The sequence below is a fragment of the Accipiter gentilis genome, chromosome 28, assembly GCF_929443795.1.
Source record: "Accipiter gentilis chromosome 28, bAccGen1.1, whole genome shotgun sequence".
NCBI classification, from domain to species: Eukaryota; Metazoa; Chordata; class Aves; order Accipitriformes; family Accipitridae; genus Astur; species Astur gentilis.
The window spans coordinates 8,666,925-8,686,186 of record NC_064907.1 but is presented as its reverse complement, the minus strand read 5'-3'; the positions used below and the strand labels follow the sequence as shown (position 1 = coordinate 8,686,186).

The following is a 19,262-nucleotide window of genomic DNA, read 5'->3' as shown; positions in this document are numbered from 1 at the left end:
TTTTACTTTTGGTCTCTAAAAAAATTTGGTTTATTTTTTTAATGCAGGTTTTTGACTCTCCAATATATTATTCTGAATTCATGACGCATGTGTACTTTATGTATCAATAGTGCTAATTTTTGAGATATTTAATCAAAAAGCTGTATGTTCAGTAGTAACTTAACTTTTCAAAATTCTTACCTACTTCTGACCTGTGCTGGCTGGGAATCAAGTCAGGAGCTTGTGCTTGGAAACTGGCTTGATTCCTTTTGTCAACAGTACACGAATCTCTTTTTATAAATAAACTCTTTCCTTAAGGTAAAAAAACCTCTAAGAATGTGAAAATAAATTAATAACAACAACAAAAAAAACTGGTCCCAGCAAGGAATTCTGTCTTGAGCTAGGTGTAGCATGTTTTCCTCTCATATCAGTGCGGAGGTGCTTTTCAAGCGTATAAACATTGCAGTTGCAATCTCTTAGCATCCAGCTTTGATCTTGTCTTGGTCCAGAATGATTCTAACCTCTTTCTAATGAGATCCAGCAGAAGAAGTGTGAGGCAGAGACACCTCTTTCAGCTTGCAGACTTTTTTTGTACCTGAAGCTCAAGAATCAAAAGATTTTCTGCCCTTTAAAGTCCACTGGAAATAGAAGCTGCAGGGCTGATACTGTAATACGCTTTTTTCCTGATTTTATAAAGTCATCAGGATATATCCATAAAATTATTAAGGTACTTTTTATCTGTGTAGTTAGACCTAGAGACATTTTTTTAGGATGATAAATATGATGTGTAGTGTTTTGATTGTTTTTTTTAATAGATTATTTAGACAGGAAAATACAAATACTAAGTCTCTCAAGTTTTTGAGACCTTTTTTTCCACACAGAAAGGCAAAAATTGCCCAAAGTTCATTAGAAGAAAAAAAAAAAAGGACCCATGAAATCATCTTTATCTGTTGATAAACACTCAGGTGAAATACCCATCTGACTATGTATGAAGTTTTACCAGTCTGATAGTGAGAAACCTACTTTGTGATACACCTCTGTATAAACACAGGAACTCAGTTTCTCAGTGCAGAGTCAACGTGTGCAGATTCATCTTACCAAGTAAACAAAGCAGAAACTACTGTATCCAGTGTTTTGCTTTCCACAGAAATAGTTCTCTTACTGAAAGTCCTTTCTGACACTCTAGTCTCAAGTGAGTTTTTATCAAAAATAAATAAAAAGCTAAAGGCGGCACACAGGTGCACTTCTTGTTTTACATAGGGATTCTCATGAATATAGGAAAGGAATCATACAAGTCATAAAATGTGATCTTCAGTTCTGTACCTGGAACGCAGTGCGCCCACCTGTCCAGACAACAGCATCTTTTAAGGTATCGTAATCATGGATGTATTTGTAATACCACAGATCTCAGTCCCCTCGTCTCCATAGTGTGCCCACATGTGCAGAGCCTAACTCAAGTTTCTCAGTCATGCTGCCTCCCAAACCATGCCCAAGCTGAAATCCTACTAGGACTGGTCTCAAAGTTTAAGAGCACAGATTGAATGCCATTGCCTAGAAACAGCCAGCAAATCAAATTTTCAAGCATAGACATATAGCAGTTGAGGTTGGAGGTGGCTGATGTTGGCTTAAATATGTCCAGGATTCATGCTGATAAGAGGGGTGGGGTTTTGGGAAGTTTGTTGGTTTGGGGGCATTTTTTGAGGCAAGTCTCCCGGAAAGAATAAAGGAGGACTAATGAACTGTATCAGCACAGAAGAATGGTTCAAACCATTGTTTCCCAGGTGTAAAATACAAATCAACCAGGTTTCCATCCTCCCTGATTTTAAGGAGTTAGTAGCTGCATTTTGTGATGTCTATTACAGGTCCACCCTCACATTACCTATTAGTATCTACCTCCAAATGCTTTGTGTCATGTAACAGCCTTTCTCCCTTTTCTAAAAGAATCAAATTGAACCAAGATGGAAAGATGCGTGTGAATAAAACTTTGATGCGGTTGCTTCAAATGGACCTTGATATTCTGCAGAAGCTGAATCGTCAACTTGTTTTAATTGCTTTTCATAAAGAGTAGAGTTTATTAGTTTTGTAGCTGAATATACAAACAGCACAAGCTTATTCGAGGAGTCTTAGTTTATTGTAAATTAGGGCAATGAATTCCACAGCTCTGAGTCACAACCTGTGTTGTTAGGGGAGTAAAACTGGATTCTTGATAGTAATAGCATAAAATTAAAATACAGTAGAAAATTACTGGGAAGAAATTTCTTTATTGAGAATACCTTGAAAAGTTAATTTAATAATGAATTAGTTTATTGCTAACTAAAACCATAATAATTGGATATGAGGGAAATTATTAAGCATTATTAAAATTCCAGTTTTAATTGTCAGAAACTGTAATTCCTCAACTAAAGGGAGGCTCAACTAATTAAAAAGAGGCTTCCCTTTTCAATTATTTTGCAGTCTTAAAAATGTAGAAGTGACTTAAAACTGAGTTTGGTCACGAAGCTGATTTTTTTAAAGTATTTTTCTGCATTGCTGCTCTGAAAGAGAAATGCTTTTCATCCTTTATACTTTCTGTATAAAAAATAATTGAACAATTAATTTTTTAAGTGTTTTAAAGTGTAATTCTCATTGTTGTTTCATGGGTGACAGTACGTAGAGTTTCACCAAGGACCTTTCGAGACCTCAGTTCAACAGTAATTGGTAAATGCTGTGCAAATTACAGTTTTAATAAATGAGTGAATTACTAAGGTGTGGATTCACTGCTGCGTCACTGGAGTGCGGTACTGAAACCAGACCTGCTCTTTTGAAAAGTCTGGAACCATCCTTCCTGAGCCAAAAAATGGAGCTCTCCCGCCAACGGCTCCCCGATGTCCTTACAGAGCTTCTGCGTCACTGTACAGAGTGAAAGCCCTTTGCAGGCGCGAGGCGGTTAAATGATGTACGTGAGCTCCCTGGCTGCTCCTTGCCTCTTTCTGAGGGTTTTGCTTTCTTTGCTCGGTGACCTTCGGTGCAGACGCATTTCCTTGTGCTGCGCTTCCTGTGCATTGTCTGCCTGGGAGCAGTGGCCAGAACGGAGCGTTTGAGTAGCGGTGTAACAGCTCGGCACAGAAATGCCTATGAAAAGAAATGCTTCAAGAAGTGGGTTTGGAGCGGTTGTCTTTCATCTAAACGTAAATCTGGGCTGAGAGAGTATCAAAGCCTGCTCTTAGGAGAGGGTTTGCCACACTGATGTGTCCAGGCTCGTTCCAGTTAAGAATTGCATGGTGCTATTTGTGAGACAAATAATGTGTATTTCTTCTTTCCTCCCCGTATTTAATCTGATCTGCTTCCTTTCCACTCGATTCTTGCAAATACAGCCTCTTGATTCTTCATTTGGTGTAAGAGTGTGTTCAGATTCACTTCCACTCTAATGCTTTGCGCTTCTTGGCTGTGCAGGGTTAGTGGAGGGAACAGCTGTCTTCCAGGAGAGTCTTTTACCAGAGAGTGGAGAGACCTCCATGATTAATGGTAGATCAGAGCTGTGTTAGAAGTGCTGTGTTGGCGTGCAGCAAGGTACATGGGTAGTAAATGTGTATTTTCTTCCATTCTGAAAGTGAACTGGAATATGGTCTCAGTCTTGTTTGTTAATAATCTCAACTTTCTTGTTCTTTTGGTTTATTTGGTTTGGGTTTGTTTTGAGTTTTTTTGCCTGAGAAACTGAGCATCCAGCATAGCCAGTGTGTTTTCTCTCTGGTCTGCTGCCTCCTTTTTATAACACCTGGGAGTGAAATCCTTTGGCATGCTGGGAAAGGATGAGATATTGAGAAAACAAATGGAGCATCTGTAGACTCAGAATCGCTCTTCTGTGTCTAAGTTGTTCAAAGGGGTCTTAAAGCCTCAGGCTGCAATGGCATGCAATAAATGGGATAACAATGGCACATGGTTCCACTTGGTACTAATTTTATATAACAGAATGGAACATGGTAGTCAGCGGCTAATCCTTCTCCTACACTTCTGACTTCAGGAATTTACAACTTTTGCAGAGGAAAGTGTGTTGATTGGTTTTTAATTATTGATATTTTTGCTTCCTCTGTAGTTGTGTCAACTTTTAAAAGCAACGGTATATTAAATGCAGCTGGAAATATAATGTATGGAATACATTAGGGGGGGTATTTTTCTAGCTTTTTACATTTTTTACATGAAAATTAATATTTCAAACCAGCTTTCTAAATTGGTTAGCTTCAGAGACTGCATAATTTGGGGAAGAAAAGGAGAGCCCAGTTCTTAGTTCCGCCCCTGTGTCAAGCTGCTCCTGGGTTGTGAGCGGGCTCAGCATCCCATGTCTCTCTGTGCCCAGAGATGCCAATTTCCAGGCACAAGCCAGCCAGGCTCCCTTGCTGACTCAGCTGCAGATTAGCTTGTGCTGTCTTGGAGAAACTGTTATCTTCACTCCAATTTGGTCACTGGATTTGAAAAATCATCTGAAAATACTGTGATCATACATAGCCCTTTGCGGGTAGGTGTGAGCAGCCCAAACGCTTGTCAGTACCATCTTATTACCACTGCTCCATATCTGTGTGATACATGCACACTTGAGTTGTTCTATTTTCAGCTAGGTGTCCAAGATTTAAAAAAAAGACAAAAAAAAAGATATTATTCAGTAATAGAAAGTATTAATAGCTTTTGTCTTCTCTTGGTCCAAAGGAGGCCTTTTGGCTTATATGTCTGTGCCTCCCCTGTGTGTCTGTAATCTATTTTAATATTTTTTTCTTGTATCTTTTGTTTTATTCACAGCCTACATGCTGACACACTACCAGTTTTGTTTCCAAAAGAGGAGTTCACAGAACTACACAGTGCCTGATCCAACTAGCCGCTTTGATGTTCCTCAGTGGACCATGTAGGTACAGTTCAAAGAAACATATATATTCATACTATATTGTTCCAAGTATTCAACATATCGGGAAACAGCAGATTTTTGGCAACAGTGCTCACTTTGTGAAGTCAGAGTCTTATGGAATTTATGGTCTACAAAATCGTTTATTAAGGCCTTCTAAGTTTGTGATGTGTTTTATCATCAACAGACACATCTATTTTAAGTTGTTGTGGGTGCTAGGAACACTGCGATGCCTATGATTCCTGTAGGCATACCTCAGCTAACTTTAATAGCAGCTGCAGTGGTGCAAATTTCAGCTTAGGCACAAAACCCAGCAGAGAAATTGAACTAATTCTCAAGCAGTTGGCAAACTTTGTGCTTCTTGTTATTACAACTGCACAGCTAGCAGAATAAGAGCTAGCCAGGGTAAGAGCTAGGCTGAACAGGTTAAGAAGAGCAGAACAGTATCATGTTATTGGTAATCAGGAGAAAGATGCCTTCAGGTTATTCCTGTTGAGCATCTTGAGCTTCTGCACAAACCTTCAAGTTTTCTATGAGTATCAGACAAAAAATGCAGCCGATATTCCACCTCCAGGATTTCCCTGCAGAATAATTCAGTCTTGCTATAGTAGAGGTGAGAATCTAACAAGTTAAATTCAGTTTCTTGAAAAGTATGTTTTCACTCGTGGTTTTGATGTGCTAGCTGGGTTTAGTTTCAACAAGTCATTTCCCTCTGTGAGAGTAAACCTAGACAAAGAACTAAGTTGTTCTGATTAAATTGCCGGAATTCATTATCACTTGACTGCTTTCTCCCTTGTATGTTATGCTGGTTTATGTCTCAGTTGCAGTAGCATTTAAAATAATTTACATGAATTGGTAGGCTGCAGCATTTATGTTTACATTATAGTTGGTGTTTCTTTTACATTCCTTACACATTTCTGTAAAACTTCCACTTTGGTTTGCATTTCTAATTTTGTGGAAATGAACTGTAAACATGGATATGTAGCAGTGGTTTAGATGGCCTGTATTTACACATGCTGGCGCACTCTGCTTGCAGAGAAAACAACTCTCCTCAACATACTTGCTTTAGGGACTGTGGCACTGACAGTTTATTGTGATTGTTCCTGGAGTGTCTTGAGATTTCAGTCACTCAATTCTGTCTGGAGAAAGCTGCTAACCAAGTCATCTCAGGAAAGAACTTTCATAGCATAGTGGCTGAATCTTTATGGCTTCAGTACTAACAATGGATGTCTTGGATGGATCCTGAAATGATGCTTAGCCCTGCTTTCATATCCAGAAATTAGGACATGGTATCTTGCACACTTTTATACAGCTCGCCATATTCAGTTACAGTTGGTTTTGCCTTTCATGTTGTGTTGACCATATTCCAGCTTTACTTACTTTTTTTTTCTGGTATTTTGTGTAAGATGAAAGGTTGTGGGTTTGGGTGGGTTTTTTGCTGATGACAGATTTTCTATGAATAAAATTCTGAAAACATATAAATTTTCTGGTTTAGTAGTTAAATTTAAATTGTCACAATTCATAAGTGGGTTGCTAGCTGTAGGTTGAAGAAGAGGTTCATGTTCTCTGTTCTGAGTATCCAAAATCTTCCCCAGTTGTAACTGATAGGCAGGAAAGCAATCTCAAAAGACATGTATTATGCTGGAGAGGATATCGAGTCTGAGGAGAATGCCTTTTCTGTAGGTATCAGTGGCACAACAATTCCTTGTCAGGAAATTTTTTAATTTGTGCCAAAATTCAGAGTACCCCAAAGGAACTGGAATTGAACTGTATTCAGTTTTAGCCTAAAAGGAAAGTAACAAAGAAAATACCTGAATTCATATAATTAACTTCTGCAAATTTTGTTACGGTCCACATCTCTCTCCCTGTATAAACATGTATTATTTGTCACTTAGACTCTCATATGACAGTGGGGAAACAGCGAGCAAAAAATAAAAGGTTAAAGCACAAAACCATATAATCCATCTATAAGAAATATACTAACATAGTTTTCAGAAAGCCAGAAATTAGTATCTTCTTTTTTTCTGATATTAAATTAGGAACAACGAAGCCATTATGCAAATAAATCTAATGGATTGCTTTAGATTTACACTACACTGTCATGCTAGCTCTTAAGAGATTATATGTATAAAGAAATAATAAAATAACATGCTTTACTACCCACAAATGTGCAGCACATTAAACAGAATTTGTCAGTTCATCTGAACACATTACATTAGTCAAGAAGAGCAGCATCATTTTGCTTAGCAAATCTACACCAGCTAGACTGTTTGGGCTGTCAGAATCTTAAAATCTTGCCTCAAATGCAAGGGTAATGGTCACTATGACATGCATTTGTCATTTAACACAAGTAATGCTTGTGCTTTAGTAGCTTTCAGCAAAGTATAGATGTCTGCTAAGGTTGTGGTACAGGTTGGCTCTCTAATACAAAGTGCACATTCTAACACAATTGGTGTAACTTTCAAGTGTGAACTAGATAATGTCTGATCTGTGAAGAGCCAGTGGAAATGTCTTTTCTTAGAAGGTTTGTACAGCAGTATATTCATGAAGATTATTTAAAGAAAAATTATAATGCGTTAAAATTCATTCATCTTTGTTATATATAGTCATAAATGTGATTAAAAATGCTTTTTCTGCATTTAAATACCTACCTGAAACTTTGTGATATTGATAAAATCTAACTCAGTCAGAAGTTTAACTCCAGAGCATTGATACTTGTTATATAGTGACACAGAAATATTCATTCCTATACATTATCCCTTGAAAAATGATTCAAGCTCTTAATCCAATGCTAATGAGAATGTGTATTTTTTATTTATTTATCTATTTATTTTTTTATAAATTGTGATAGTAGGTTAGAGCAGAAGAGTAGCTTTCACAAAAAGAACAACCAATTCAAAGCATATGTAATTTCTGACTACAGCTGTCATGAGTTCATGCTGTAAGCAGTTGTACAATCAGCCAAATCTTAGAGTGCTTACTTGCTTAGTCCCTTTGAAGTGACTTGGCTTGGCATTATTTCAGGAGAAGCATCACAGCTTAGACCATTGTATATCTATGGCTGGCGTGTTGAGTTAGTGGTTAATCCATGAGGATAGGGTACTATTATGCTTTAAAAAGATGATTAATGGCCAAAATTAATTTTCTAGAGACAATTTCCTCTTTGTCACATGTTATTTAACTAAGTCTATGCAGTAGCTTTTGATGATGAGGAGAGCACATAGACTGGCGTTCAATTTATTCATTCATAATTGCTTATTTATTCATAAATAGATTATTTTAATTACTTGGAGGAAAAAAGATGACACAAACTGGTCATCTGTAATTTGCAGCCTGAAAGAAAGTGTACTTTTTATAGTAGAATTAAATTTTTTAAAGATTTGTGATTTAAATGAAAAATGGAAATATTTGCATATTTAAATTTAAGTTTACAAAATATAATTACTCTCAGCTGAAACTCCCTCTAGGGTATAGTGTAAAGGATTCTTTTTCCATTACATGCATTAAAAACTCAAGTGGAGTGATTACGGCTGAGTTCCGTTCCCTCTGAAAAAACATAACTTTTATCAACAAAGATCTTTCAATACCTTTTTTCAGAGGGAAGTCTATTATGTCCTCTGGCATTTTAAAAAAAATCTTGAATTTTCTTGTCACGTACTTCACCAGACTGATCATGTTTAAATTGTGAGGTCAGACTAGTTTGCAGCAGTAGGTGGTATGTGAAATACAGACTTCAGGAAGAGCATGATTTCCGTAACCGCTTCAAAGGAAATACATTATAAGTAAAATACCTTTCTCTGGGGGCTTACAAAACTATTCTGTTTATAATTTAAATTACATTAAGCTAAATAAAATAGTACAGTAAAACCCTCAAGGGAAAAATACTTCATTTAAGTTTGAACATTACATTACTGCCATTAATTGGAAGTATTTTACTCTCTCTCTAATAGTTTATTTTTCGTTGAGTATATATAATTAAAAGTATTGTCATTATAACAGGAGACGTTCTCTTCCATTTTGTGTTCCAAGCCCTTCTGTTCAGTAGATCACAATAGTTTTATTTGCCTACCTTCCTTCATTTCTCACTGCTTTATTCCTGGTGACTAACGCTCTGAGCGTCAGTGTAAGACAGATTACCAGCGCTGTGTCACGCATGTTCAACTTAATCGAACTCCTACTGGAACTGACACTGAAGTTCTGTATCGAAACCACAGAGTGTGAGACTTTCTTCTGCTGGAGTATTTTAGAGTCTGCTCGTCCAAACCATGCAGCTTCTTGCTTTTTCTGGCGTGCTCCCAGAGTTAACTGTTGAGCAGGGGCTGCAACACAAGCAAGAGAATCCATTAGTCTCCCTACTTTATAAATGTAACTTGGAGGCAGAGAGGAGATGCTGTACATACATACATGCATACGTGCGTGTGTGTATTTTGTGTATCTACAGTTTTAAGGTCATACATATTTGTGCATGTGTGCGCATGTGATTTGCTGATATACATACGGTTTCCTTTCTTTTCTTGCTATAAATTTATGCCTATTCAGTTTCATATGGGAACCTGATACGATATTCCACTTCAAGTCATATGAAGATAATATGACTTCCAGGAGAGGGTGACTAGGAAAATATTGGAAAACTTCAGTGAACTATCTAATTGTAAGAATGATTTATTCTACCTTCCTTTTTCACCTCGTGACAAGAGACCATATAATCTGAACTAAATCAGGTTATTGTTCTTAACAGCATGGAAGGCAGTACATCTGTAGTGTCGAGCTCCTCTAATATTGACAGCTTTGAAATAAAAGTTTCTGTAGAAATTGTCTAAGCACGTATAAGCTTACAGAAGCTGAAACAGGTTTATATAATAGAAGCAGGTCAGTCCCATATGCAATACTTATTCCCACTTCAGAGTCAGCTTTAAACCAGCCACTAACTTCAAATTAATCACCATTTAAGATCTAAAACAAGCTTTGTGTTCCATATAAATTAAAGTGATTAAAAATATTTTTGCCATGGGAAAATAAATCTTTACAGCTAATATTAACAGTATCAAAACAGAAAGAAGCCATGCACAAATTTTCCCCTAATTTATAAAATGTTTGCTTTTTTTTTTTTTTAAAGAGCACTTTCAGAAGGCAATCGTAATTAAAAATAATGCTGGATTGAATAAAAACTTTGTTGAGTAAACCTTAGAGGGGGGTGGGGAGGAAGTAGTACAGAATACCAAAGCTTAGACATATTTTCCATTGACTCAGAACCTAAAGGTTTTATGAAAAAAGTAAGAAGAATTAGTCACAAAAGTCTAAAGAAATTACTTCTTTGGTATATTTTCCAAGATTTTCATTAAGACTTAAATAAGTTTACAGTTTCATTGTATATCCTTAGGAAATGTTTCTTTTTCCTTTCTGCTTTATAAGATATTTTTTTCCTCCAGTATTATTTGTCTGCATTTTAAAACTAGCTTTTGTTCGTACTATAAATGGTCATCATGTGATTAAATAATAGAGGTAATGAACTCCGTAATGAAATACTGAATTTACTATACTGTGGCAAGTAGGAATTGATCTGAGTTTTTCTGTATTATTTTTAACTTCCTCCAAATTGGGGGTACTGGTGGATGAAAAGCTGGATATGAGCTGGCAATCTGCGCTCGCAGCCCAGAAGGCCAACCGTATCCTGGGCTGCATCAAAAGCAGGGTGGCCAGCAGGTCGAGGGAGGTGATTCTGCCCCTCTACTCCGCTCTGGTGAGACCCCACCTGCAGTACTGCGTCCAGCTCTGGGGTCCTCAGTACGAGACAGACATGGACCTGTTGGAGCAGGTCCAGAGGAGGGCCACAAAAATCATCAGAGGGGTGGAACACCTCTCTCTGAGGACAGGCTGAGAGAGTTATGGTTGTTCAGCCTGGAGAAGAGAAGGCTCTGGAGAGACCTTGTTGCAGCCTTTCAATACTTAAAGGGGGCTTATAAGAAAAGATGGGGACAAACTTTTTAGTAGGGCCTGTTGTGATAGGAAAAGGGGTAATGGTTTTAAACTAAAAGAGGGTAGATTCAGACTAGAAATGAGGAATAAATTTTTTTACGATGAGGGTGGTGAAACACTGGCACAAGTTGCCCAGAGAGGTGGTAGATGCCCCATCCCTGGAAACTTTCAAGGTCAGGTTGGACGGTGCTCTGAGCAACCTGATCTACTTGAAGATGTCCCCATTCATTGCAGGGAGGGTTGGGCTAGATGACCTTTCAAGGTCCCTTCCAACCCAAACTATACTATGATTCTATGAAATTTATTAAAAAATAGTTTTCATTTTCATTTCATCATAGTGCAATTAAATTACACTATGATTAATTCTTTTTTTTTCCCTTTCTTGTCTCCTAACCCTTTCTACCAATTTTGCAGTTAATAGAGAATAATTTTATGATTTTAATAAATGTATATGCATATATCACCACATATTTTGTTTAGCTCTCCGGCTGGGATGGTTTGTGGTAGGCTGAATAAAAAGTTAGTTCCTCATTAAAAATCGGAAAGTGTTGTGCAACAGAAGTCCATCTTTCTGTAGGTAAATGTATGCTTGTATCGCCAACTAAAATTCAACATGCTAAGGTAGTTCACATCCTACTCTCAGGGCTGACTGCTTGATCATAACAAAGAAACAAAAGCCCTTGGAGAAATTCAGCTTGGCAGCAAACATTGGAGAGGTGGGATGGGAGGGCAGCAGTCCCCCCACCCCCTTCCCCAGCTCTTGCTGCAGCTGCGTCCCTCTCGTGTTGCCTGCTCCTCTCCAGACCCATGGTACGTGAGGTGACGGTCACATTCTCCTTGTAACCCCTCATGCGCAAGGACTTAAGGAGGAACTTCTAGTCATTACCTTAGTGATACAACCTTAGGATTTTGCTGAAATGTCTATATGTAGTTGTCATAGAGGTACCTAGCTAAAGCTGCAAGGTAACTAGGTTTTCCTTTAAGGAGGAACTGCAAGACTTTAAAATGAGGCTTTTTTCTGAATTTGCAAATTTGTCTGTTTGACTGGTTGTGCACTTTATCATGTGCTCTGTCTTCATACACACACAGCTGCCAGCCAGCCATGCTCTGAATGACAGCAAGGCACTAGATTCACATGTTTTATTAGGAATGAGTCACAGGGGAACATGGTTGCAAGTCCACCAAAATCTGTTGTTTCAATGTAATTTATAAGTAAAATCAGCTTTCAAATGGACAGTTAATGTGGAAAGGAAAATCTTTTCATTCCAAAATGTCCAAAAATTTTATTACAAAATATTTTCAACCTTCTGCACATACGATAACACCTTGCCTGGTCTGTTTTTCTAGTTACATTGCTCTGAAAAACAATCTCATCTCACATTTGTGCCTTTCATATTGTCTCTCATGATGCTATAGCAGTGTCTTGAAATAACCCCTCAAAACTATACTCTTTTTTTATTATTATTTTGAACACTGAAGTGAGCAAGTGAAAATGAAAGATTGAAGTACTAAAGTCAGGTATACTTCAAGATGTGTTAAGTTACTTGAACGTATAAAAATGTTTTTAACACACATATATAACATAAAACATAGTGCATTTATATAGATGTTAGCCATCTCTTTCTTGTTTTCTTATTTAGCCTATGAGATTTCTGGGAAATGTATTGTGTCTGATGTGTTGGTGGCTGCTATCAAAATACAAATAATAAAAGATATCATAGTGGAGTGTCAGTCCAGCTGCAGGTAGTAATCAATGCTGCTTTGAAGCAGAGAATGTAGGAGGAAAGGAAAAGGACCAAACAAAGAAGCTGTACTCATACTTTTTCCCTAGGACTTTTCAACCTTTTTCCATTTTAGACATCAGAAGAATAAACATTTATGAAACTGAGCTTTATATTTAGTTCTTGGGCACAGTGTATCACTTGTGCATGAAAGCTAGAGGGCTTCACAGTCAGCTCTAGCAAGATGGTCACTGCTAATTTGCCTGGTGCTGGGTGAATTACAAAGCTTATGCTTTCATGCTAGTGCATATCTTCTGAAAAAAATGCCTGCATTTTATTGGGATACCATTGCAGAGCTGATCCTACCAAGATGCCAAGGGCTGATTCCCTAAGATATACTGACTCTCAGTGTCAGCCCCTGTATTGATTTAATACAGTTGTTTGCATGTGACAAAAAAAAAAAAAAAAAAAAAATTCTGCAGTGTTCAAAGCATTTTAAAATCTCTGGTTTTTTTCAGTGAGAATTTTGAGTAGGTGACTTTGAAGCTGATTGTTTCAGAACAAATTAAACTTATGAAAGGTCCAAACTTATGCTTGTAGCATGCACTGATAGTGTGCATGAGAGAAGAGTTAGAGTCACATTCACTGCGACCTGTAATTACTTTGTTGGTGAGTTCATAAAACTTATCCTAGTGTTTAATAGAAAAGAAGAAATTAGTAGTGTGCCTCTACCATTTTTGTGGAGGATACTCCACCCCTTCTGTTAATTTATATTAACAGGTTGACTATGTTGACAGACTGACACTAAGGAAAGGAGGTTATGAATGATTGTGTCACAGAGGCACGCACAATCAAATCCCATAGGTGTTAAAAGTCAGATTTATTCTTCAGTAAAAAGTTAGTTAGTTAGAACTCTGGTAACATTTTATAAACCACAGGCTCAATGGTGTAAAGGGAATTAGTACTACACAGCTGACTTAAGAATCCTTAAGATTTAAAAGTGATGACTCAAAATGTGCATATCACTTACCTGAAAGATGAGGGCTCTCAACCTGGAGGAGTTACCTACAGCAGCATCCCTGACTGCAGACCCACTGCTCCGAGGAGGACTGATTCCAAAATGTCCTCCAGTGGGACCCTGTTTACACCCTTGTTGAATCAGATCTGTGATCATTTAATCCCTATTGGCCAAAAAGGTCACGCAGTGTACCTGCCATGTTTTAATTGGTCTGTTCAACATTCAGTGTTCAACCTGCAACCTCCAGGGTTTGGGATTTCTTCTCTTCTGCCTACCTGGAGAAGTTTCATTTCCTGCTGGGGGAAGCATAATGCCACAGGTGTAAATTGAATGATTCACTATGATTCTTCAATTTCAAACTTTTTCTCAAAATTAATTAATTAAATCATTCATTTAACTAATTAAAAGAGTTGTTGTTGCTTTGATGCTTATCTTAAAGTGAAGTGAAAAGTATTTTCAATAACAGCACAACAAATTTTCAATGTCACACTGCGGCCCAAGGGATGCCCAAGACAAGGTATTGTAGCTCTTGGGAAAGATCGACAGTGAAGTTGTACAACCGAGAGCAGAGCTTTCTGTGGCATGGTGACAAGGACTCAGTAATCCAAATGCCCTCTGCTTCTATTTGTAACTGGCAGTCTGCCCAAGCATTTTCAAGATTTGTTTCCATTTGTCTTTGTGCTCACATTTTAGCGTTTACCTCTTAGATTTTTCCACTGCTCTGTGACGTCTGCAGGGTCTGATGACCAGGATCTCAAAGTCTTTGTGTGTAATCATTGACCATTTCCTACATAATCGCTAGGTGACAGAGCTGCAGGCAACGCAACTTGCAAGAGAGGACTTTTCAGCCTGATTTCTGATTTTCAGGTGAGCTCTAGGCACCATTCCTATGCCACTTCATCTAAGGTTATTGCAGCCCTGGTGGGACTGTGTAAAGAGTTTGAACAGCTGGAGGCTCAAGTGGGCTGAAAAACATGTACTGGGCTGCTGATCGGCTGGCATTTACCAGCTTGACTGACTTCTAAAAGGAAACTTGAGAAGCAACATTTTGACACACAATTTTTCAGTGACATTCGTATTAAATGGATATAATGTCTGTCTTCAAAAGTACTGAGCTGGATCTGCAGGCTATGTTACTCTGAATAATTTTTAAAAGTATATCTTCCCTTCTGAAACATTTATTGGACATTGTATGGTTAATAAGAACTAGGTGTACTTAAAGGTCCCTGAGGAAAGAAACAACAGGTGGTTTGTGTCAGTCATCTTTTCTTTTTCATATGGGGAACATTAAGTTGAAGATTGGCTGCGATATACTATATTGCTTTATTTGTGTCTAGACAGAAAATAAGTTGCATTTTATACCAAGGTATTACCTAGTGCATCTTGGGGAAAGGATGTGGACTTTTAAGTTTCTGGTCTTTTGTTTTGCCCAAGCCAGTGCCTCTTTGATGAGTTGCATTTCTACTTTCTTCACACTGCATCCATTCCTAGTGATTCCTTTTCTTCTAAATATCAGACAAGGTTGAGTAATTAGTATTATCCATTACCTTTATGCATCTGTCTCTTTGGGACTATTTGGATCATATGCCTAAAACCCAGTCAGGACTGAGAAAGATTTAAAGTACTGACAAATCCGTTTTCTTATTACTCTTATTTTTAATTGGGGCAAACTCGGTAACCTAAGGACTACCAATCCATACATCCCCTTTTCTCACTAGCCAACATGTTTTGCATTAACAGGGGTTCTATTAGCAATTTTTTGGTTATCTGTAATTGCTGAAGAAGCCTTTGGGATGAACTGCACCAAGTAGCTATCAAAAATATATAGGGTTGTGTAGTGCATTAGATGTCATTAAATGCTTAAATAAGATCCCTAGTGCACACATGTACAATCATTACTACTTGTAATATGTATCAACAGTTTCAGCTCTAAAAATTTAAACTCAAGCTCTGTAGTGGCCACTGCCATTAATTTGCTCAGACTGTTTGTCAGTACACATAGGGATTTGTTGGAGAGGATCAATAATTAGTGGGATATTTGCTGAGGTTTCTTCCTCATTTTAAAGATAGTTTTAAATTTTGTTTCAGTGAGTCTGATTAGCTTTTGGCAATTTAAAGAAATGAAAAGAGTAAATCTTGAACTGGAAAGAAATGCCTGTATTCTTCTGGGCCCTGATTTCTGCTAATGCTACCTGCAGAGTAGAACAATTCTATAGGAGAGTGTCCATCACTTATAGTAAAATGAGAATCAAGGAAGTAAAACTTAAAAACCTTCAAGACAAGAAGGTAGGGAGCTGCCTGGAAAAGAGAAATATCTTTAGAAAAATGATTTCAAGTTGCTAGGACTTACTTCTAAGGGGGAAGAGGGGGAAGAGAGAGAAAAGATGTTATATTTAACAACACTTAGAGGAGATAGGACTTCATCTCTGAAAGTCCTGTGGAGGACCCCTATATGCTAAGCTACACAGAATTTAATCTACCTCCGAAAGATGAAAGGATGAGGTGAACCTGCCAGAATTTAAGCCTCTGCTTCCAGGGAGTCTAGGTTTTTCTACCATAGTGATTAGATCTCAGAGCTACTTTCTCTGGCTATAAATCCCTCTAAATCATTGCTTTAAAGAATTGTATACAAACTGACTGTAGCTCCATGAGGTAGTGAGGAGCCTCCATTATTTCAGTGCAGGGACCAAGAGGATTGAGAGTCAGGTATTTGAGAAAAATACACGCTATTCTTGGTTGGCTTCTTCTTGCTCAGTCCTTTTTCATTTTGAATACTTGCGGCATAAATAAATAATACAGCTTTGGTTTTCCAGTTTAGTTTCTGGTGTAAAGCTCGCAAAATGTAGGGATATATATTTCTTACATATCAGATTTAGAAAGCTCCTGCAAATTAAGCCAAAGTGATTCCTTTCCTTATCTATGTATTTAGGTATGTGTGCATTTGTTTGTTTTATATGGCATTTGCCCTGATGACTACAAGTTTAAAACCAGTGAATTCGCTTGTTCCACTTTTGTGAGGTTTAAATAAGCATATGATAATGGAAATAGAGAAAAACAGGTGACGGCTCTTGGTCTCCTATTAATAGTTTTGAAAGGCTGGACCTTGTATTCAGAGTTTTCTACATAAAAGCAGTATGCTTTATTGAAAAGATAATAGTATTGTATACAATTAATATGAATGAAAACATCTTTTTTCTTGAGATTTTTGATGAAATGTAATAGCACATGTTTTCATTTTAGTGATGTCTATACATTCTCTATCATCACAAACTGACTTTTTAAGTTAAACATAATCAGATATATCAAATGTTTTTGCATTAATTTTTTTTTATTTTAAAATTATTTTTTTCATTGACTGTATTTTTCATATAGTGTGATATAAATAACCTAAATAATGACTTCTTGCATCTAGGAATGAATTGTTTATGAGCTATCTAGTTACATCAATTTTCAGAAGAATATCAAAGATTTTCCCACATAAAAGTAGATAGAATAAGTGAGGCTTCAACATTTTGGCTTCAGTACTGCTTCCTTTCTAGTGCTTTTCAGTGGTCTGGCTATTAGTGAACTATACGTGTAGATTTTTATGTTTTCAACCTTTATGTGATTGCTGTCATGGATGGAAAGCACATGCCAAATAATATCCAGATCTTTGCTTTTCATTAATTAAATATAAAAATGTATATAAGAAAATAAAGGAGAGTACAAATTGATTAATACCTTTTTTTTGTAAGACTGATGTAATAGCACCATCTTTGTGAAATTATGTGAAGGAGTAATTAGGTTGTGGGTTTCTGGAAGTGTCTAAAGGAGGTTAAACTTTCAACAAGAAGTTTTAGATTTTAGGTTTTTTTAAATAACCTATTTCTGAGAGTTTCCTGACCCAGAATACCAAACTTACCAGATGTTGGCAATGTCTGTAAACTCAGTTGTAAGTGAGGATTGGATCAGAGAGGAGAAGCACATGATTTCTGCATTTTGTGCCTGTGGGAGGGACACAAACCCACGATTTTTCTGTCCCATTTACAGGGAGCTGAGTAGCAGCAGCAAGAGTATTGCACTGGGAAAAGCTACGCATTCCTTCATTTCTCACCTTTGTGCAGATGTATGAAAAGCAGGGTGGTCGCCATAGTCCGCCTTATCTATTTTTCATCCAAAAAAACCAAGCACAATCAGTCCTTTTATGTGTGCAAACACATCTCAGAAAAAACATGGGCATCTGGCTGACAGTGGCTGGATGGGCTTATACGTGTGTTTCACAAATGTAACAGAGCAAGGAAGCAGAACATTTATATGATACTGTTAATCTCAGAATAGTACAGGTGAGTTTTGTCTGCAACTTCCAACAATGAGTGGGTAGGAAGCATGGATAAACTGTGGGAGACTGCCAGCTCAGATTGGACCTCCCTGGGCAAGGACTTGAGAGCACAGCTGTCTGAAGGCAAGAACGACTCTCTTTTATCCACAGGTACTGAAGCCCGTATCAAGGTATCTGTTGCTATGCTTAGCCCTCCACAGAGTTATATGACAGCTGCGCAGGTGCGGATATGATCTAAGCTTCAATATGATTTTAAAGGAGATTAACTAATTGACCTAGATCAGTATTGCAAGCAAGAAATTCTACAAAATCAACATGATGGGAATGTCATCTGTTCAAAGCATGACTTCTTAGAGGAGACTGAGCTAGAACAAGCTGGCAGGTAATACAAAGGATAAGGTTGCTGTAGCACAAAAATCGCATGACGTGAAAGTACAGCTGTCTAATGCCAATATGATTTCAGTATTCCATTTTAATAGTTGCAAAGTAAATTCTGGTGTAATGTTCTTCAGAAGCCACTAGAAAAAAAATTTTTAGTAACAATACTATGCTCAGGGTGCTTTCTGATCTCTACAGTTAGGATCAGTCATTCTAAATGTATGTTTGTTTTTTTAAATAAACTATTTCCTGTTACAAAGGCTAAAACAAGAAAACAGAACATACATCGAAACTCTTAATCAGGGGTGTTTAGAGACTTCTAAAAATTTGGATCATAATACACACTCTTATCTAGTAAGCAATAGGTTCTGCAAACACAAAACACTTCTTGTTTTATAGTGGACATGTTGACTGCTTGCTAGATGCTGTTCTCTATCCCTTTTAATGCTGTCCTTCCCATAGCAATATTGTAATATCTTTTGGATATGAATTGGTCACTTATCACATATGCAAAGAAACACGTCCGGTATTGTGTTCTGTTGTGGAAGGGATTTCCTGCAGCATTCACATTGCTAAGGAAGGATAAAAAGTGTTGAGGCAAGGTTGTGCTTGGTTTTGTTTCTGTGGGAATTCACTTCTTGTGTTCTGGCTAATTTCTAGGAAAATGTCTCTACTTCCCATGTAATCAGTATCCCCATAGAAATTTCAGTTATGCCAAAGAAGTAAAGTAGCAAGTTTGTAAAAAGACCAAGTCCCTAGAGGACAACTTGAAATACTATTCCCAGATGGATAAGCCTGAACAATGCATTACTAAAATGTAATCGTGTTTAGGGACCTGCCCATTAAGCAATACTGCCATTAGTGTTTATGACATTTTTGTTGTGCAGCTGAAAATATCATGCAGTATTCTTTTGTATTCAGTATTGCATGCCATGTAACACTGAAGTCCTCCCTTTTGTTCTGCATGAAGTTTCCTCTGTAAATCGCTTTCCTTCAAAAACA

The 19,262-nt window shown here is 37.3% G+C and overlaps 1 protein-coding gene across 2 annotated transcripts in view; it reads left to right on the top strand.

Annotated features, from left to right (window-relative positions):
* CHRM3 (cholinergic receptor muscarinic 3) overlaps positions 1 to 19,262 on the top strand; it is a 235,510-nt gene that overhangs the window by 100,516 nt on the left and 115,732 nt on the right. For both annotated transcript variants that reach the window (XM_049830903.1, XM_049830902.1), the window contains exon 4: positions 4,750 to 4,852. In XM_049830903.1, coding sequence (XP_049686860.1) covers positions 4,755 to 4,852 — 98 coding nt within the window. In that variant the 5' untranslated portion in view covers positions 4,750 to 4,754. The remainder of the gene's footprint in view (positions 1 to 4,749; positions 4,853 to 19,262) is intronic.